At 38.9% G+C, this 22,247-nt stretch overlaps 1 protein-coding gene across 1 annotated transcript in view; it reads right to left on the reverse strand.

The window, feature by feature from the left end:
- The window catches only part of ADAM12 (ADAM metallopeptidase domain 12), a 181,505-nt gene that overhangs the window by 78,816 nt on the left and 80,442 nt on the right, over nucleotides 1-22,247 (reverse strand). Inside the window, exon 4 of the mRNA XM_032191052.1 lies at nucleotides 2,296-2,374. Within this exon, the coding sequence (XP_032046943.1) occupies nucleotides 2,296-2,374 (79 nt within the window). The remainder of the gene's footprint in view (nucleotides 1-2,295; nucleotides 2,375-22,247) is intronic.

The raw sequence follows: 22,247 nt of genomic DNA on the forward strand, positions 1-22,247 counted from the left end.
CTCATAAAGAGCCAGCAACCTGTTAGCAAGGATAAAGCAACAATGAAATGGAGGAAGTCATCCAACTTTTTAGACACTTCAGTAACAATTGCTGTGGATGTCAAGGTTTTCAGCATGAGTAAACTATTTCACTTTATTTTAATATTGTCAGCTACATTCATCCAGTTGGTAAGAGAGAAAAAACAATAACCCCCTCCAAACAAATACTGACTTTCATACAGTGACCTTGAAACAGTGCAAAACCAAACACAAAGTAGCTTTATTCATGTCACTTAAATTAAGTACAAGGCAGAGATGCAGTTCAGAGCTCTTATGCTGCCAGTCTTTGGGGTTTAGCATCACTGGTGTTAACCAAAGTACTCAGTGAAACAGAAAGGGCAAGCTGATATCTCATCCTATACAGACTGCTGCTGCAGAGAGCTGTCTTTATCAAAGAGTGAATATGGCAAAGGTCCGGATTGCTTTCCCTCTCACACACAAGTTGTTATTTTATTAACTTTGAGCTCCTGGTTGTGGCCCATTTCACAACTTCTCTGAGATCCACACACTATATGTATGAAGCCAAAGTTCCTGCAAGTTCAGTACTGAAAATGTAAACTTATCAGACCATGCCCTGCAATTGGACTGGTAGAAAATTGATTTCTAGCTCAGTAACTCCACTGAACTGCAAGAGGTTCCTTCCCCCTTTCCCTCCTCCCCTCCCTTCCCCCCCAAAAAAAAAAGGTTTTCGTTTTTGTATCCCAGTATATGAAATGGATAGCCCCCTAAAAACAAATAATTACCATGGATGATTTGTCATACTTAAGTATTCTACCCGTACTTGAGATCATTTAATTATGACTAGCTTTTGACAACTGCAAATTTTTCAAGTGCTACAGAGCAGAAGAATAACCTGGGCTCTAGAACGTGTTAAAGAAACCCCAAAGCTACAGCTCCACAAAGCCACCTTGGTTTGACCTCCAGGCAAAATTTGACTAAGCAAATTTTCAATGAGAAATTGGATTTGGTTTCAACTACAAGCTATACTGATGTCCTCGGTAAAGAAGAGATGTAGAAATAAAATCAGAGAGACTTATCTGTTTTAAACCATATTGCAGTATTTAATGAAAAATGAATTCACTGGTCTCAAAAAAAAAAAAAATTCTTTTAGGCAGCAAAATGAACTGCTAGTATTATTCAGGACTTACTGTCATTATCTAAACAGTTTTTATTATTTTTTTCTTTTTTTATTGTAAGAAAAGCCTAGCTATCATTAGGCATACTCATATTCATGTTAACGTAGTTAACCCTGACAAAGTACTGTGTATGTTTTACTTCCTTAAGGAGTGTCTACAGCTTCCCTGTTTCTAAAACAAATGACTATTTTCTACTGAACAGGTTTTGAAGAAGATATGAGCACCCAGGAAACAAGAAAGCACTGAAAGCTTTCAAAATGATTACTTTACTTGGGAGGTCTGGGGCTATAATGAAGATGCTTCTTCAGAAGGAAAATATTATGCACAGAAATAATGCCTTTCACTGATATCAGCAAAGCCCATTATGGGTGGGAACAGAAAGCATGATGCTTCTTCAGACTATGTTAATAAATAAATAATGTAAAGTAACAAATACTTCATAGGAGCTGGAAGTACTTAGGCAGATAAAAGATAAACTTTGTAATTAAAATCACTTGCTGCATTGTTTCTAATTAAGGCGTTCTTACTGTCAGAGGACAAAAACATTACTGCCTTAAAACATTTTTTATTTATAAAAAGCAGTTTAAATTATTTATGATAAAAAGCTTTTTGTGCTGATTTTAACAAGGAGCATATTAGCCACACACACACATACACGCATATATCCATAGCAGTCTTATGGGCTGGGATAAAAAACACACCTGAACAAACCTCCGTCTCTCCCCAAACTGGATTCCCAGTGCTGAAAGCCACCCAGGCCTTCCAGTCCACTGACATGAGCTTATCTTAACTTGGGGCTTTCTTCCTAACTGAACCAGGACTTTCCTCCTTAACTACTCAACAATGGCTACCTTATTACAAAATTTTAATGGCTATATTTCCAAGAAGCAGAATAAATCCTACAGAAATGAAAAGTCACCTGGTTAAAACCCCACAGTTTCCCTTTAAAGTCTCTCTCTAAAAATTGATGCGTATGATCACAGCAGTCAAAAAGGTACAGAAGGCAACAATAAAAAAAGATCACTCGTATTGCTTTTTCATCCCATGGCTCAGATCCCAGCAAAGAGCACTTTGGGTTTTAATGATGAAGCATCATCTACCCATGAAACACCAGCCTTACCGTGTAATTGCGTGAGAGAACCACATCAGTGCCGTCTTTCAAATAATGTGTTTCTGTGAAGCTGCTGGCTAACAGGCCCCTAAAAGGAAAAAAACAACAGAGGACACAGGTAATATTAAGGCCACATCACCTTGACTTTGTCCTTTAATGGTTCTGTTTGAGAGAGCAATCAAAGCACAACATTAACAATACAGTGACTACCGGGGCTGTGTGTGAACTAAGAGAAAATATAGCTCCAAACACTGAAGCTGCAGTGCATGAGCACTTCCTTCATCAATTGTGAAAAGTCTGGGCTTCCAGACTGCTTTGTCTTCCAAATGAAGTCTGTATGCCAGCACATGTCGGTACTGACTCTTCTATATAATTTTCAACACATTTTGCATTAAATCTGTAATCTAGACATGGGGAACATTGTTAAGCATTGGTGTTTTTTGGAAAAGGAAAATGTTCTCCCTTTGTTAGTTTGTTGTATAGTGTACTCTTTTCATCAGCAAGTCACCAGCAAAGCCTAGGTTAGCTCTCAGTAAATGCAACAAACTTCTTCCATTGACAGTTGAGGAAAATCACCTCAAGAAAATTACAGAAGTCAGACTACTGAATTTATTTTGAGCATCTGAAAAGGATACTCATGAATGGAAATCTAACAACTTGAAATGATGTCTCAGGAGACAGTGAAGTATCCTGCATGTGATGAGTTATTTTGTTCTCATGCAGTCCACATTTCCCCTCCTGTCTTTGACAATGATACCAAGAATTTTGACTTGCAATTTCTGTTTTCCAGAAATGCCCAGAAAGAGTGTATGTGTGTGACAACTATGAAAAGTTTCCTTTTGTAGTAAACACATGGAACAGGGAAAGCAGCCCCTGCCTTGGCAACAGTCTGCTATTGGTCTGTTTTTCAACTCCTCATCCAAAGAGCATTTCTAACAAGGCCAGAAGGAATAGTACATATCCACATTGACTCTCAACACAGGCATTAAAACTATGTTCCTCAGCACAAATATGTTTGAGTTTTGACAGACATTGTAGTGAAATGCAAAAGCAATATAAAAGTAACCAAAACCAAATGCCACCATCATCTTTGATGGACTCTAGAGTTCAGACTACAGAAAATCTTTGGCACAGGGGTTCAAAAACTTCTGTTCCACTGCAGAGATGCTCTTCTCCTTTGGGATGTTCACTTGAACAAAGACTTTTTAAATTGAAATCTGATTAATGCTGCACATATATTGCGTGAACTGATACATAGTCTTGGTACATATTTGTTGCAATGCATATAAACTTTAAAGTTAGAACATGAATGAACATTTAATTTTTGTTATTGTCATGATTTATTTGGAATATATTAACATTCAGCCAAGATGAGGACCTTCAGGACCTGATTGTGCTAGGAACTGTACAATTATTAGAGAGGAAACCCATTTTAAGAGTCCTTATCTTAAGGTAGAAGAAAAAAAAAAAAAAAAAAAAAAAGTGAATGAAACAAGACAAAGAAAAAAAAGAAAAAGAAAAAGAAAAAGAAAAAGAAAAAGAAAAAGAAAAAGAAAAAGAAAAAGAGAGAGAAAGAAAGAAATATCAATATAAAAGGATGAAGACAGCAAAGGTCAACACAATAAGTATTCAAGCACAACTTCTCCATTCACATTTTACAGCTTGTGAGAAATATTAGCATATTAATAGATAACGAATGTTAAAACACTGCAGTGGTTTGCAGGCTGTACAGGAACTGCTCTGGATCTCAGCCATCCACCACACCTACAGCAGGACTCGGTTGCCTAAGCGAGCACCCAGCGTCACTTTAGATGCTCCATCCATTTCACCAAGCAGCCCTGTGAGGACAGCTCTGGCACCCTGTGGTGCCTCGGGTGGCACTTGACACCCACGCTTATCTCAGCCCTTGTGCCTGCAGCCTCTGGGAGGGCTGCTTGAAATGAAGTGTGCTGTATCTCAGCTTCCTACTGTCATTCTCATTATCACAAAGAGCAGCTGCTTTCTTAATTATCATTATTATTTATATAACTACACTGCAAGTTCCATGCTTAGCAGGCATTCATTAACTTTGTCAAAGCAAAAGGTAAGATCCCATTGCTGATGAAGCCAACAGAGTTCTGCTGTGCACTTGGAAACGTTATTTCACATTGGATACCACAGCAATTTTTATTTAATGGGACAAAATTCAGGCAAGGGATAAGGTAACAGATGTAGCATAAGGACAAAGTGATTGAGCAATAAACTCACTGCTCTGCTATTTCCAAAGCGTTTGACAGCAATGATGATATAGGTGACCTTTCTGCTGTTGGTTCTACCCTAAGGCATAGGATTAGAAAATATTTCATGGATTCATAGATTTTAATACCAGAAGGGAGCGCTGTGATCAGCACTCTGACCTGTCATATTACATAGCTCATTTGACTTGAATTATTCTTCTGCTTCAGTGGCTGTGATGGAACCAGATTGTCCATTTTCTTGTTGTACATAGTCCTTGTCCAGATCTTGCATAATGAAGAAGCTATCACAAGCCTGGTAAGTTTTTAACAGTTAATTACACTCGGTGTAAAAACACAGCACTTTGAATCTAGCTTGGCTTTGTCAATGTTCAGTTTCCAAGCACTGGATCTCATTCCCTTGCATCAATGCTTCATTTTCATTTGAGTCTCTCATGGACAGTTCTACTTACTAAAGTGAGGAATTGCAGCAGGTGAGCAAACTTCTGGTGTTGCTGTCATCCATCTCCCTACCAGGCATGTTTCATCAGGATGAGTTTCCTATCTAGGCTGATGAAAACGCCAACTGAACATGAGAATTCCCTGTGTGAGTAGTAAAAGGCTGGCAAGAACACCAAGATGACGGAGTCCTGCTATTGGACTAACCTAATAAAACTTAAACTATGCCCTAATGTAGAAGCCAAACTAAGATTTCAAATCATGGAAATTTCGAGTACAGCTGAAGGGCCTTTTTAAGAAAATGAGAAAGATTTTTCAGGGGTCTGCATTAACGCTCTTTCGGTTTACTAACTAAGACATCACTGCTAAGACATCTGTTTTCCTGCCACGTATGGTGCTAACGCAGGCTTGAGAGCAAGCCAGAGGAAAGATTTTTTTCCCCACTGTAAAGGTTGGGGACCTGTACAAGACATGTCGCTGGAGAGTCCAACAATTTCTGGCAGAGAAAGAAGCTGTTATCCCCACTTTCAGAAATGTCTAATATCTTAAAAGCTGTATAGCAGAATAAGCACGCAGCATTAGTATCCGGGGACAGCAAGTCATGTGCTGGCATTTCGTGAAAGGTTATCAGAAATAAGTGTAACAAGCACTCAAATTCCACAACTGAGTGTGCACCACTTCACTTTGCAATTCTGGCAATGATGTTTAACATACTGAACAACAAATTTAACATATGTATCTACTCAGTAATTTAATTACCTCCCACAAAAAAGATATGCAATGTAATAGATTGATTTACATTTCTGTTTCTGACCCACAGCAAAGGAGATTAATAGAGGAAAGTAAATTAATTTAGATGGCAAGCTACTTAACCTAATTGGATCAATGTAATTCTGAAAGAGCAGGGATCAAAATAACATTAATATATCATAGCACAATTCATCACCATGTCTGGAGTTTCAAATGTTGCCAGCTACAATGCTCAGCAGTACCAGACAATTATCAATTTTTTGCACTGCATGAAGAGGTGGAAACAAATGTTATCAAGAACAGCAACAACTGCTGGATACAATTAAAAAAAAAAAATCAATTAAAAGAACACCACTACTTTCTAATTAATTCTTCAAAGATGTGAAAGTGTGATTCTTGAGTTAAATTACTTATGTATTTAGTCACTGTGTTTGTCAGCACCGTGGATATTTTCACACTTCCCAGAGCTGAATTAACAAGTAGAAGCTTCGACAGCCCAGGACTACTTTTATCCCTCCTGATCTATGACAGACACAGCACAGTCTTCCTCTGTAAGTCAGCATGAAACTTACCTGTCAAATCTGCTGAAATGTTTTCAGGTGTCAAGCAACTTCCACTAACCTGAGCCTCAGGGAATATGATGAATGCTGTTTAAACTTCTAACCCTTACATTTCCTGCCCCCACAATGTGGAGTCTTGTTTAGGGAGGGGGGAAATGTCCTGTTTTAAATACAGCAAACTCTTATCTGATCCATTTAAGAAAAGGAATGGTAATTTAACACACTGTCTCTCACTTGCAAATGAGAATGTCACTCTCTGCTCTCTAGGTACCAATATATTATTTCAAAAGGTTATAATGATATTTCATCACCCAGGGAGTGTCAGAAAGACAGAGGCGCCAAAGTTAGAGATGGAAAAAATCTAGTGGATCATGCAGACGGCTTCCCTGGAAGCCAAGTATGCTGTTGATCAAATTTGGTTCTGTCTCATTGAGCTTCAAATGTCAAAAGCAGTGCTGATCCCACCACTTTCAAAGTGAGATTACTTCACGTTCCAACAAATGTTACTGTCATGATGCATTTCCTGATATTCAGCTTTTTCTAGTTTTTCCTAGTTACACTTCTTTTACTAGCTGAAACAATTGCTTTTCGTTCTTGGTACATATATCATTCAGAGAGGTACAGATTATTATCAAATTCTCCCTTAGCTAGCCATGTGCCAAGTATAGCATGACAGGCTATAAAAAATGACAAGAACTGTGTACTGTTGTGCTAGGGCTGCTCAGGAAAAATCTAAGCATTATCACAGTAGGAGCAGGCACCAGGGTTCCCCGTGGTGATATAGGAGAAATATGTAGAGGAAAGACTAAAGAGTAAATCTCTTTCTAACAGCATCAGAGCGCATAGAGTTGTTTTTCAATCTGCCTCCTAGGATGAAACTTCTTTGGTCACCCACACTGTACCAGGTCATCCCCTTACATTACAGATATAAGGGGAAAGACACCGACATTGTCGCCCATCAAAATGGAGCTGCAGGCAGTGGGACCTGTCTCTCAAAGCTGTTTTATGAGACTGGACTGACACTGATTCAACACCGCTGCTTTATAGCCAGACAGTATGATATCTGTACAGTCTGGTAGATGTTTCTTCAAAGTCCTGTGTGATGTGTGACTCCCTGCTATGCATCTTACAAGGAACATGTCTTGCTCTGGCATGACACAGAGCATAAAACTTGGCCTCTGTGTCAGAGAGGAATCAGGGCAGGAAGAAGAGACTCCTTTTAAATTATTTTACTTTTATTTTAAATGAATCACTGCTTCTGCTAGTACTGCCTTCTTAGTACTAATGAGTGAGCAGGGTCCTGGGGCTTCTTCTCAGGCAGGAGCTCTGTGGCATGCAGCTCAAAGCCACCCAACACTCCCGGGGATGTGGGGTATCCACCTACTGCCACCAGTCATTAACCAGGACTTTGAGACAAGTTAACGTGCAGCAGGAACTGGACAATTATGTAAAATGTCTAATTTCATGCCTGAAAATTAGAATTTCATGCCTGAAATGGGGATAGTAAGAAATTTCTAGAAGTTCTGTGTTTTCTTTTAAGTATCATGGATGTGTAAAGTAGCCTCTAATCTGAGACACAGCTTTGTAGACTGTTTGATCTGAGGTCTGACATGCCTAAGAAAGGATTTTGAGTGCTCTGCATACACATTGCAAGACTGACAGTATGGGCATGTATGAATTGTTTTTTGTTTCTGCAACTCTGACTCCTCATTCTGTGGCAAGGATGGATGGCTGTGGAAATGCAGCCCCTAACCCTCATCTTGTATCTTGATTCAAATATGGTAACACTTACACATCTCTCTTCTGGAGTCCATCATCACAGCAATGCACTTTTTGGTTATGATGTTTGACATGGTTGCTTTAAAAATACAGAGAAGCTACTCCGAACCTATTGGGCTTTGGACATATGCTTTTATACCTCTCGGGTTCATGCTCTTGATTTTGTTTTTCTGCTTAACTTCTGTTTTGATTAACATCTTAATGTAGTTACACTACTTCAAGAACTGTTGTTTTAGGAAAAACACTGAATATTCCTAAGACCTCTTAAATAGTGAGTCAGCTGTCTAGCTACTCTATAGGAGCACTGGCCCTATTAAGCCACTGGTAGTGCAAGGCTGTCTCAAACCTATTACTTTGCTTCTTGCAGATATGCTGCCTACAGCTCAGACAGACAATCAATCTGATCGTTACTTATGTTCATTACTATTTCTCCTCCTTCTGAATGCTAAAATACCTGTTTTCTTCCCTGTCCAAGTAATGCCTTACTCTGTTACACAAATTCTTACTAAAAACCCTCCTGCTGTGCTTTTTAAACTTAGCCTACAAATGGGGGAGATGAGAAGAGAGGAACAGGATGCCATGTAGGAAGTTATAAAAAAAAGTCATCTACATCTCTGCCTAGTGACACCAGCATACTCCTTTAATTCTTCAGCATCACACTTCAGGTCATCTTGACCTTTACAGTGGAGTTAGCTGTTATTTCTTCAATTGTTGTATTCCTTCAAATGGTTATTTAGAGGAATAAGCATGTTTGTTAAGCCTGCTGTGTCTGCAGTGGTTCTCTCAGTGCAAGAACCTCCCGGTATTCACAGAAGCAAGCTCAGCAGTGCAACTTTTCAATTCTTCTTTCTCATTACAACATAACAAATGAGTGAAGCATGGGTAATGAGTTTCCCATGCATAGGCACCTAACATCATCCCATTCGTAAAACCACCACATATTCTTAAACATGCCACATTCTTTCCCCTTATTTAATTATCTTAAGTGATTTGAAATGCTTTTGGACATTTTCCCATTGAATGCCTCCACTTCTTAATATCCTATCTGCTACACTCCAGTGTGTTGCCATAGAGGGACTGCAATGTCATAATTGAAGAACCTGAGAGATTAAAATTCAAAAAGCTTAATTAGCACAACAATTCTGAGGAAAAGAGGGGAGGAAAATAAAACTATAATAGCTAGGGAATCAACCAAGCATCCGAAGTTTCAATATAAAGTTTATGGTAGTAGCCTCTGGCCTGTTTCACACAATTTGTGGATAAATGATTTGAATTGGTCATATGCTACATTTAAAAATGGGTATCTGTAATTCTAAACATTTGTTTGGATGCAGAAATTCCTATAATCCATGTTAAAATCCCACCCTCATCCCCCTGCATAAGTGATATAGTATCTGACACAGAAAGAGCAAACTTTCATAAGGACTTGCTGCTATGTCAAATGGTAGATAACTGCTCTGAGTTGTCCCTCATCATGCTAGAACACAGACACTGTTATGGGGAGCTGCTCTGCAGTCTGCTGGGGTGGGGAGATAAGAGAGATGAGCACACTGTTTAAAGATAAGTGCTGTCTTCAGAACTAGTCACTACATGAGGTCGCATGTATAGAAAACCATGGAAGAGTCTAAGCAAACACATCTGAACTACTAAAGGAGAACACCACCTCCTGAGCTGGCAATCAATGAGTGATTGAGATCTCTCTTGTTTCCTGACTGCTAGGAAAATAAACCATAACCCTTACCTCTCTAATCTTCAATAGAGAAAGATTGAGATGAAATTAAGCACGTCAGTGGCCTCCCATGCTGTTTCAGGCTCTCGGCTGCACACTCTGCTTCCATCACTCATTGCAATGTTTACAGCAAACATTTACTTGCCAAAACCATAGTATTTATTTTTTCATTCTAATTCCGAAAGATTAATGAAGTGGCTACTGCTAATGAGTGTTGTGGTGAAAGCATGTTCTCCCTTAGAAGAAGATGCACAGTGTGTTTTCCAAGAAACCAGATGTGTAAAAGCATGTCCTCTCCCTAAAATGGTGTAGGCTTGGGCAAAACCCTCAGCATGGTCATAAAAGGACAGTGTTAGGTAGCCTACAACTCAGATGGAAATTTTATGAAGAAATAACCCATACGGCATGAAGAGAGGAATGAGATGAATACCAGCAGGGTTCACTCTGTGTCATATTCAGTTGGAAAATATCTGATGAAATAACAATCATGTTGTTTCTGTACCTGAGTCAGGGACCCCCAAAAAGTTATTCTCCACTAAAAAACGTGATTAGGCTTCTGTGTGTAATGATCGTAGATTGTCCACAGCCCAGCATAAAGCCTGAAAATTGCTACCCCATACAGGATTGTGGCAGCAGGAAATGCTTCAAGAGGTTGAAGAATTTTCATAAGAGATGCAACTAGTGTTGAGTCTAAAATAAAAGTAAAAATAAAAGTGAACATATCTAGATTTCCAAAAGCACAGCCAGCACAAATAGTAAAAGCAGAAAACCCCAGCAAGGAAGAATATTTTCACTAAAATTAGGTCCCTGAATGAATATCTGTTAGGGTTTATTTGAGCTACTTGTTAACCAATAGGTCTGAGCCAAGGTGATATTTCAGTCCATACATGGAATGCTTTTGTACAAACAAACTCCATTTTGGGGTCTTCACAAGAAAGCTTGCAGATATAGTGACACTTCTCCAGCAGAAGATGGAATGGTACTGCTTACTGCTGTGAGCCTGGACTCACACTGCTCATCTTGCATCTGCCAAAAGCCAGACTCAGAACTGGTTTCCCACCATCTAGCTTGTGTGAACCTCAAGACGCTCTGACTTTGTCTCTCACTGACCAACTCCAATATACTAGAGCAACATTTGACAGTTTCAGCATCTCTCTCACAGAATTATCCTAGAACTATCCTATAATTCTAATCCTAGAATTATCACTCCTCGTGAGTGATATCACTCCTTGCTTCCTTGAGCTTCCCTGTGTAGCAGCATAATAGAAGTCATGTTTTTGGCTCAGCCAGGCAGCCCGCCATAAAAAGCAAACACCTTCACTAAAGGCTCCAGAATACCACTGGCCACAAATTGCTCTCAGCTAAGGAGGGATGACAGGGCTCATTGGCTAACTGATTTCTGATGGAAAAATACAGTCCTCTCCTTTTAGGCAGACTATGTAGTCTGACTTCTTTAGAGATATTTTACTGTTAGCTACACTGAGGAGTTTTAATTTGGAGTAATGGCAGTGGCCATGAAACCTTGAAGTAACATGCCAAAAGTTAAAGAATTATTCTGGAAATAACTACTGAACTACTACATCTCCGAAGTAGCTATGGCAAAGATCAAAAGTAATGTGCACTGCTGCACTACAGGCTGAACCCAGACAAATTTACACAGCTCTGAGTACTCTCAATTGGCTTTGGCTAGACTAAAGACTAACACGGCTCTGAAATTTCTGGCTCCCCTTCCAAGGATGACAGTACTGTGGTTTCTTATGAAATGCATACTTCCTATTATTATTCTACCACTAAAACTTGTAGAAGATAATGCAGGGGCTTTTTTAACATACTGATCTTACATGCAGGATACGGCATAGCAGTTACTGGTTCAAGCGACGCAGGATATACCAGCAAAATTGTGGCTCAAAAGATCATTAGAAAATATTGAGATGTTTCATAAGCTAAGAAGTACATATATCACAAGTGGCAGACATAATATTTTAATGCATTCTTTTCTAACTTCACAGTGCTGCCTTTCATAAAACAAATTCTTTATAGTCCCCGTGACACTTCTAGGATGGCATATTTTCATTGAATTGTAAGTTCAGAGATGCTGGGCTGGAAAGCTGTCAAAGTCTATTTGAAATGTTTCATCCAATTAAATGTCATTTGTAGCCAAGTAAGATTATACTGCTGAACAGATGTCATCAGGCAAATTGTTTAACTATGCTTTCATCTCAACATTTCTAGAAGAGCAGAGAACTCAAAGCATCCAGAAAAAGTAGTCTTAATGTGTAAAATTTTTAAACACAGAAATTTAAGCAACTCCAATGAAAAATCAGAATTTATTAAAGACTAACTAACAAAACGTAAAATGTACTGTGGGATTACAAAAGGTTACATGCAAGCGTCTGCACTGCTTTTACAAAGTTAGAAAGCCAGGCTCTAACATTAACAAGAAGTCATTGAGCTTAGGTTTATTCTTAGACTCTCACTGAAAATCACATCCTCGTAACTTTTTCTTGCTTTTGAGTGTATGCCCACAGGCTTGCATTTGCATTTTTAACTTAAATTTCTGCCAGTTCAGTGAAACATGAAATAATATTTTTGTTTTACTAAAGCCACAATTTTTCCTTGCCACAAGAATGAGGTATTTGCCCTAATTAGGCTGTACTCAAATTTCACTTGTCAAACACCATTGACTTTTACAGATACACCTTCATTTTGCCTTACGCCTCACTGCCTCTCTCACTAACATTTTAAAATTCTGGGTGAAGAAAGCAGAGGTGTATGAGGAAACCTTTATGCAAAACCTTTGTTTTGGTCTCAAGCTTACGGATATGGTATGCATGCTCATTTAAATGCAAGCATGTGCAAAAGCCAAAAGATTGCCATAAACTGCCAGCTCAAAGGTCCACCTAATCCTATATTCTACCCCCAATAGTGACCAATACTATTGAAGTAACACATGAAGAGGGCAAGCATGCTACATTTCCCCCAGATATTGTTTCTTCTCTGCCTCAGATGCTTTACGAGCCAGGGATGAATGGAATACCTTTGCAGGGCAGAGACTCCGAGATTAATCCAGAGCTCACAAGTCTTCTCACTACCCATTACAATCTTCCTTTCTTATTAGAGCAATAACTTGCATGAAGTAAATCAATTTGGCAACACAAGAGGACTGCAGCTGCAGATTGCAGGCAATGTGTTAGGGCTAATGGCAGAAATGAAAGCATGATGTGCTGCAAAGTCTGCTCCTGTGGAAGTCAATAGGTAAGAGCAGTGATTCCAGTGCCTAGCACAATTTTACTGGGACAAAAAAGAGAGCCAGTATGATGCCCACTATCTCAGTAACCTATATGCTTGTGTGGAGACCAATTAGGACTGCTCGTGTGTTTTTTAAGTGTGTAAGGGTTATTCTAACCAGAGCAAGCAAAGCTTTGTGAGATCATGGCCTCCTGTTGACAGTCCTCCAATCCAACAAAAAAAACACAGCCACTCTCTGGCTTCATTAGCGGCACCATTTCTTGCACAAAGGTGTAACTACATGTTTTATGAGCCACTTCTGAAAGGAGCACACCCTCCATCATCCAGCCCCAAGGATGGGGGCTGCTCCTGCCCTTGCCGATGGCCTCATCCCCAACACTGAATTAGCTGTTGGCAAACAGCACTGCAGGTGACCTAGGAAAGCCTAGAGTGATTTTTCAAGCAACATTAGACTATACTCTCAGAGGATGATGCCTCATTTCCAACTAACTCTACTGCAACATATGATTTGGAATTAGGATGAGGTAATTCAGTAATTTTGCAGAACAAAAGTGTGGGCCAAGGGTATCAAGCTACCAGTAAGTTTATAGGGTGGAGGAATGAAAGAAAAAGGATGGGGGTTGAAATAATCCTCCTTCTTTTCCTCTTTCTTATTCATTTTAATTACTTTTCCTACAATCCTTGCTTTATACCTCAGCCTTTCATCATCTTTCCATTCCCCCTGCTGTTCCCCACATTATTCCTCCATAGCCCTCCTTTCATCACTTCTTGCATGCCTATGTTTGTTATTATGCTGTTAAGCAGGAATTACATTTTTCTTAGTAAGCAAGACACATGAGAAAAATCAACACAACCACATCAGTGTTTTTCTTTAAAAAAAACTCAAACCTGGGGGTAGCACAACTCAGTATATGAGGCCAGCAGTTGCCAGGCCATCAGGCCACCAGCTCCACCAGATGTGACTTAGTGGGGCCCATAATAGAGATAACAACGGCCATCATCCCTGTTTCTGGTCAAGCTCCATGTTCGTGTTTTTTAGGCAGGAGAAGAAGAATGGGCGGAAAAATCTGGGCACCAGGGTAAGAGGTTTTAAAAAAATAGTTTTAGCTTTTTCATTTGTTTGGGTATTGTTTTTCATTTCTCTTTCTGCTGTGCATTTCAACTGTATCTAATTCCTTGACCCTTCCACGCATTAGGACCATTTCTGAACCACTTAAGCACATTAACTCAACAGAAAATGACTGCAGGTAAGCATCAGATTAGTGCCTCTGGTTTTAGTGAGGAGAGTGGCTCAGCAGAGCTGCAGGTACAGAGATGCAGGGAGAAGAGGCAGGCAGCGCTACTGGAGCAGGAGCAACCCACCTTCCCACTCCAGCAGCAAGTCTGTAGCTAGGAACACAAGGAAAAACCCCATAGCATCTGCTCTTCAACTTTTACTTATTTAGGAAATTATTGACGTTAGAATTTTTTTTTTTTCCTGCTGGCCCAGGGTCCCAGCATGTTTCTTACCTACTTTGAGGGCATTTTATTGCACAGAAATCACTGAAGATATGCTGGTAGAGATGTTGGGTGAAAGAAGGAACAGACACTTCAGCAGTTAAGACACAAAATAATAATTTTCTTTTCAATTCAAGGAAGTAATTAGTTTATAATAACATTTAACATTTAGTTGCTGACAGAGATATGACACTTATCTTACATAAGTCATTTTAATTATTCCTACTAACCAAGACCTCAAAAATACCATGTAGTATAAGCTCACAATGCCTTTCCAGATATTTTTCGTTCTACTGTCATTTGAAAAAAATGATGCCTACAGCATCAGCATTTATCAAGCTCATTATAGATTTCATCAAAATGACTACAGATAATTAAAAGTATGCTTCATTTTTATGGAAATGTTTTCCCATCTAATACTGCAAAATCTTGTTTCTCAGGGTTCTAGGAATTAATGTAGATTCATCTGCCAGAAAATAAAGTTTCACACAAATATATACAAACTATTCCCATATACAGACTTGAGTCACACATGCAGAAATGCTATGTGAATACACACACACATACACACAGACATTTTGGGGGCACTATATGTTTTTGTACATGTTAAAAATACTGTTAAAACTGAATGATTACTTCAGACACTTGAGACACCTAGGTAACCATCCTTTGAAAAATCCATCTCCTCTAAGGAAATCAGTCAAGGCAGGCATTAAAACAAAACAAAACAAACAAAAAACTTTAGATTTTTGCCATTCTCGTATTTGTTTATTACATATAGGCACATGATATCCCATTATTTTACACCACAAAGAGTTATTCATACTTAATTAGGCAGATGTACACTACTACTACTGACTTGAGTGGAGAAATCTTGGCAGTATTTATTTTGTTTTATTTTGTGTAGGTGTTGCTATCTTAGAAGGTGCCAGAGTGAAGAAACAAATCTCCTTTCAAGAAGCTACCCTAAACCACTACTAAACAGGATTCCAGAGAATCCTTTTAATTAAGCTGAGATATAAGTGATATGCTGAAAGTTGAAAAACCCATTAGGAGACCTCTGAACTAACACTATTTCATCTGTGTTGGGAACAAGATGGTTTCCATGCAAAAAGTTGGATTGTTCTGTAAATGTAAGGCATACATTTCCACAGAGCCCTGAGTTAATACCAATTTAAACATTTTTTTTCCCTACTATTCATGCACCTGGCTATGTCTGTCATATCTGGAACTGTTACCAAAATTGTTAGCAATGACCAAAAAAACCCATATATGTATATATAATGGACTGTTTATGAGTTTGTAGTAATTAATATAACACTGACTTTGACTTGTACAAGTATAAGGCATTGTACATAGAAACCTGTCTGATTCTAGGAGCCTTAACAGTGCTTCAGTTAGATAATGTCTTGTATGATGAACTTTCCTTGGCACACCTTTATCATCAAATGTTTTATGTTTTTACAGGACTGTTCAGCTTACTTTGAAACTAAAATTACCCATAAATAGCAAATGGGATTAAAAAGCAATTACAGATACATGCCTTTTTAATGGCCCTGTTATAATGCATAATCTGGTAAATCAGAGAGAGTCTATTTAACAATATGGTCATAAAAAATCTTCTGTAATTCGGTATTAAGATCCACATGAAGCAGAGTTAACAAGGGTGTGGTGACGTACTTTCCTACTGAGGAAAGAAAAAGGAAAACAAAAAACCATAATGAGATGAATATGATATAAATATTAGGAAATGGATCCATATTTTATGAAGGCCGTTTTACCCAAGACAGTTTAGGTTTCCTCCCACTCACGGAATGAATTTGCAGTGAATAAACCCTTGACTCATGAGACTATTTCACATGCAGATATGGATTTTATGTAAATTATTTAACCATGTTTTAGAAAGTCCAAGCCATTATATAAAAGTTTTCCCCTGCCTATGCATATCAGTCAAAGAAACAGCGCTCGTGACCAATCAATTCATAAGGTTAAAAGTTCTGCCTACAGTCTTCAGACTCGGCTGTGGCACACGTAGCCCTCAGTCCAAAAAGACAAGACTGTGATTCTATTCCCTGTATTTGCCTCCTCCTGACCACAGAAAGAGCAGTGCCTGGGACCAGGCTGTTCTGGCAGCACCAAAACCTCTGCCCACAACAGCAAACTGGGGAAACCTAAACCCAGAGAATGTGGAGCCATACATTAATGCCTGTCAATATCCAAAAGGAAAATATTGCAACCTTAAATCTGCAACGTCAAAAGAAATGTTAATTAATTAAATGAAAAGATTAGGTTGTTTTTTTGCTTTATCTCCTGGTTATTTCCAAACCACTCAGAATTATCTTTATTGAGTATGAGTCAGACACAAACCAGCACATGTTCCTCTATGCTTTTGTGCTGGATATTAATGGATAAAGCAAGAAAGTGCTCTTAACAGAGAGGTAAAATGCCAAAAGCCCAAGAGTAAACCCCTCTGAAAGAGGTCACCAAAAGAGAACTGTCAAGACACAACAAAAGGCTCAAGATAATTAATGTGCAATTATCTATTGCACTTTCCTGTAAATTGCTGTATTTTTATCCTTTTAATTTATTTATGTCCAGGAAAATATGTGACAGTTTATTGCCCATTGTTATACCTTAAATATATATATTTTTAATGTAAACCAGGCTCTGTTATTAGGGCAATAGTGACACAGAAATCATGATTCTATCTGGTTTGATGAGAGATGTTAGGCTGTGTTTCCCCACAGGAGTTTGCTACAATACTTCCATAGCAAAAAGCAGGAGATAAAATGTTATCAGTACAGCACCAGCTGCCCAAACAACGAATCACAGGCTGAAGGTGTGAGACTTTGTAATGCTCGTGTGTCTGTCTGCTACCCAACGCTGGACAAGCCTACAACAGCGTTGTCGGCAAAGGTTAAAGAGAAAGCAGGCACTACAGAAGAGATGCCAGGCTGTCAGGGAGAGCTAGATATAATGAATACAAAGATTTAACCCAGCTCAGTTAGGTGAGGGAGCAGAAGACACAATCCGAACTACTAACAAAATAGCAGAGAATTCAACAGTTTGGGAAACATGTTCTGGTATACTGAGCCTTTCCCCTCTAGACTTCTGGTTTTAATTAGATCCTTGTCTGAAATAATGGAAAGCTTTTTAGCAACTGATGGCTGATGTGTAGATTGTGAAAAAATGAGCTTGTTGCAGATCAGACAGTGATATCATAGTCCAATTCGCTCAATCTAGCCACATTCCCCTTTCCCCCCTCAATTCTGCTCACTGTCTATTTTGTTATCAGTCTGAGCAGGAAGGAGATAGCGTATAAATTCCCAGATATTCTCACAGTATTAGGAGAGAGGAGGCAGAGCAAGACTGAGGTAGACGAAGTGGACAGGCTATAGACGGGTGCACTAAAATTGGCTTCCACATTTTGCAGGCAAACTTCAACAGTTCCCAAGTTGTTAGTCTGGCATTTCAGACAGCTAGCTAATGCAATAAAAGGAATAAAAGAAAAACAGAAACAAAAATAAACACCCAGGAAAATCAAAGCAACAACCACAAAAGATGTATGTACAGTTTTCCAAGTGTCAGTAATGCTTTGAGACATGCTTCTACTGCTCTAACTGTTTTTCTTCCCTGCCTATCAACTATTTTTATGGGAAATGGTTGTTTTTTCTCAATTTAATTTTCACTGCATGTTTAGAGCATCCAAATTTTGGCCTAATTATCCAAATGGGAGTCAGGCCCTTCATTTCAATTAAAAAATATATGTACCCTGCCTGGTTTTTGGGTAGGGTAGGAGCTTTTATGACAATTGCTGCTATCAGAGCCCTACCATTTTTAGGTGCCATTAATGAAATACCTCTGCACGATTCTGCCCTTTAAGGCCTATCTGCTAGGTCCTGGGTTTCCCCTTGGTCTGCTCCAATTTGTCATGTTCCAGAGATGAAGAATATTCCAGATGTACTTTGGAAAGTGCAATGGCTTGCAATTCGCACGACCTTCTGAGACGTGCTGTTTCCCCATACTGTAACATGCCAAGAGAGATAAGCTTTGGTCTGCAGCCCAAGATACTTGTTTTTTCAGCACTGAGAGCTATGAGGAAGTTTTCCTTGGAAGGTGGTCCTCTAGTTTCTTTACCTTGATCTGAAAAATCCTTTTATTCTTACAGAGTGCATCAACTGTATGCATATACTTGGGTTCATAAACATATTTTTGACACACCTACAAAGTGAACAGGAAGTAATATTTCCTAAATATTAGTGCAATTCAACAGAACTGCATTATCCCCTACTGAACTATGGTGTTTCATATCAGCCTAAAAAGATACAACAATAAAAAAATAGAATGCAGAAGAGATTGAATCACTGGATAAAAATCAGGCAGTAAACAAATGAAACTGTTTTGAACTCAATGTGAGACAGTTATTGTAGCATATCAAAGAAAAAAACAACATCACAGTGCACTGGAATTCCAGAAATCTGCTCTCCTAAGAGGAAATTTTTCATATTCTTTCTGATAGATGAGAGACTCAAAGTACAGTGTCACTGAAACAGGAAAGTAAGAGCTGCTACAGAGACCCAAACCTGCCAAGATACGGAGAGAGCTGCCAGAAAGGCATTTTAAACTTTAACAAGACCTGACCAAAGAGTGTTTGGCTTGTCTCAACTTCCTGATGGGTAAAAGCTGGAAAGGTAGCAGAACCTCAGCAAAAATACCTTGAAAGCCTAGGTGGCAGAAAAATAGCCACTAGTGTGTCTGGAAGGCACATCAGTTTTCTGTGAGGTTTTGCCACTGGACAGTTTGCTGCTATCCAAACTAAATATCTAGATGATCCAAACTATCTAGACTAAAAAATATATTGTTTACTTAAAAGCTTTTTTTTTAAAGCTGGCTTGATACACAACAGACCGGCTTCAGTTGTGACTGCACCTTACTAAAGAGAAGGCTTTCCCCTGCATTTCACTGAGTTTGCTTTTGGTTATATGCCTTCACATATTTTTTTGTTTTGATGGTGTGGAAACAAGGAAGTCTTATAACTTTTGAGAAGCAAATGGTTCCAGTATGAAAGTAATGACCAAACACTCTACAAAAGGATCAGCAAGAAAATGATGACGTTTTGTATGTTTGTTGCTATTTGAAGAATCCCTGTGGCCAATTACAGTTGGCTGTTGTCAGAGAGCATTACCCCTAACAAGATCTCTAGAAATACACAACAAACATGATCTTGAAGTTTCCAATACTCCAGATTAGTAGAAAGCTTGAGGACAGTGATATCATGCTGCCAACAGCTGTCATAAGTAGTATGGTTTCATCTCATCGTTGGCCTAAAAACTGTCTTTTCCTTTCCCGTTTCATGCTTCATCGTATCTTCCGCTGTCATAACAGATATGTCAAGCAATATTACCCTCCGAACAATATCAGTTCAAATTATTTCCCAGAATATTCCTCTTCTGTCCTCTCGAAGGCATGAGCCTATTTTTCTCAACTGCAATCAGTGCAATAATAGAACTAATTCACTCTGTGGCAGTGTATCTTTCCCATAGAGCACCAAATTCTTGATGTCAAAGATTAATCTGAAAGGCAAATTCATGTAAAATTGCTAAATCATAGCACTTATTTGCTGATTTGCTATGGAAAACTTCCTAGTTAAAGGAAGAAAACATTTTGCTTATGGCATCTATACCATACTGAGGTAACAGAAAGACACACTTTGCAGTCCATACTGACAGACCACTTGTGCATTTTTGCCCACCAGCAAAACTAAAATTGTGCCATGATCTTTTTAAGCTCTGCTACTTCCTAATAATTATCTGCTCCTAGATTCACAGACGTGAAGAACATAATGGTTAATAGAGAAATCCTCAAGAAAACAACATCTTTCAAGTGGTATAGATTTAAAAATATCTACAAAAAAGAACACCTAAATTGGGGGAGGAAGAGAAGCTGTCATTCTAAGGGCTACAATATCAGACAAAGCTGTGATGTGTAACAAACACATTACAGGTCAGCCTGCATTCACTGATGCAGCTCCAGGTGGACCGTTCAGACCTTTTTTTTTTTTTTCCCTGTGCAAACATCAATGTTTAGGAGTGCTGTTTGTTCATGAAGACACGGCTCTTGCTATAGCAGAGCCTTGAACCTACCACATATTTACTATGAGGTGTCAGTTGGGGGTAACAGCGAAGAAGAAAGGCTGACAAATCCTTTCTTGTTGTATGTCTCTATTAGAAAGCAGGTGTGCCATAACATGAATATTTTATTTCCACAGAGAAATTATTTCCCTCATTATAGCATAGTAGCTGCTCCACACAACTGATTTCACACTTGGCTAGTGCAGATGATGCTACAGGTCATGCAGTTGCTTTCTGACACATGAGATAAAAACCTGTCTGGTGGAGTCAAAAGCCAAGCTGTCTTCATCAGGGTCAGTATTTCACTCAAAGCATTATAGCAAACATGGCTCATCCATAGGCAGAAGAAGAAAGGGGTAAGCCAGCAGACAGGACAGAATTTAAGACAGACATCCAGAAACATATCATATCAGATAATACATAGGAGAGCTAAACTGTCTCAGTACAGATGTAGGCATGCATCAAATATCCCAACAGTGAACTAAGGCCAAGAAAATGAAGTCTAGTCAATTTGAATTGCAGTGAAGAGTATTTGCAATTTTTCTCTTTTCCCTTTATTCTCCTGCCAATGGTGTGTATGGGGGTACAATTTCATTTTCCTGTTTTGAAAAACATCTCCTCCTCTTCCCAATGGGTAAAGCCTAACAAAACTAAATAGGAAACTGCAGTATTATGGCTAGGATCCAACTGAGATTTCAGCACCCGTTTAAGTAAAAACACATGCTCATTTCCAGCTTTTTTTCAGAGAAGTCTTTAAGCACATGGCTGAAGCTTTTTAAGTGACTCATAACAGTGGCCCATTTAACAAACAAAGAAACCATCCTTAAGACACAAAGAGCAATAGGGAGTACTAGTTTTCTGAGTACCTATGAAGTGCGAGATCATGATCTGGACTGCACTGGGTATTGCATCCATGCAGAGAAGACAGGAAAATCATGAAAACTCTGGCTCCTCTGAGCATGAAAGCAAAACACCAGGAGGCAAAAGTATGGCTCAACCTATCATGAAGGAAACATGGACAATTCGGCAGTAATTCTGTAGGCACAGGAAAGACAAAAGGTTTTTAATTCAAACAAACATACAAACAAAAAAACAAAATAAAATCTGGCTTCTTAATTCTTACAACTTTACCAATTCTCTCTCTACAACTATCTTCAGACACTTGGCATCTGGCCCAAGTGGCTAAGAAAGCAGTGTCCTCTGACTGCTTGGTTCCTGCCTCCAAAAAAACGGGCAAGCCCTGCGCTGCTGAATATCAGGCTGATGGGTGAACACAATGAAAAACAGAAAAAATCTATAGAGAAATTGTGATACATTTAGAGTAAATATAAGACAGAAAATATGTCTCTGAAAAAAACAGAAGACTGTAGAAACCTTAGAGACAAAGCAAAGTTTAGAGACTTCACAGGTTATTTATAGCAATTTATCAGCACCATGGAAATGATGTTTAGCTTCTACAGTTCCTCACTTGTCTATCTTCTCCAAGTCAACCCCACGTGCTACCTAACCCAGCAGTTTGTGGTAGCAGTGATCTCCATAACATTCAGGCTCTCCAGTATCTTAAGCCAAGCAGTGCAGAGGAGCAATAGAAATT

Source organism: Aythya fuligula, chromosome 7 (genome assembly GCF_009819795.1).
Source record: "Aythya fuligula isolate bAytFul2 chromosome 7, bAytFul2.pri, whole genome shotgun sequence".
Classification (NCBI taxonomy): Eukaryota; Metazoa; Chordata; class Aves; order Anseriformes; family Anatidae; genus Aythya; species Aythya fuligula.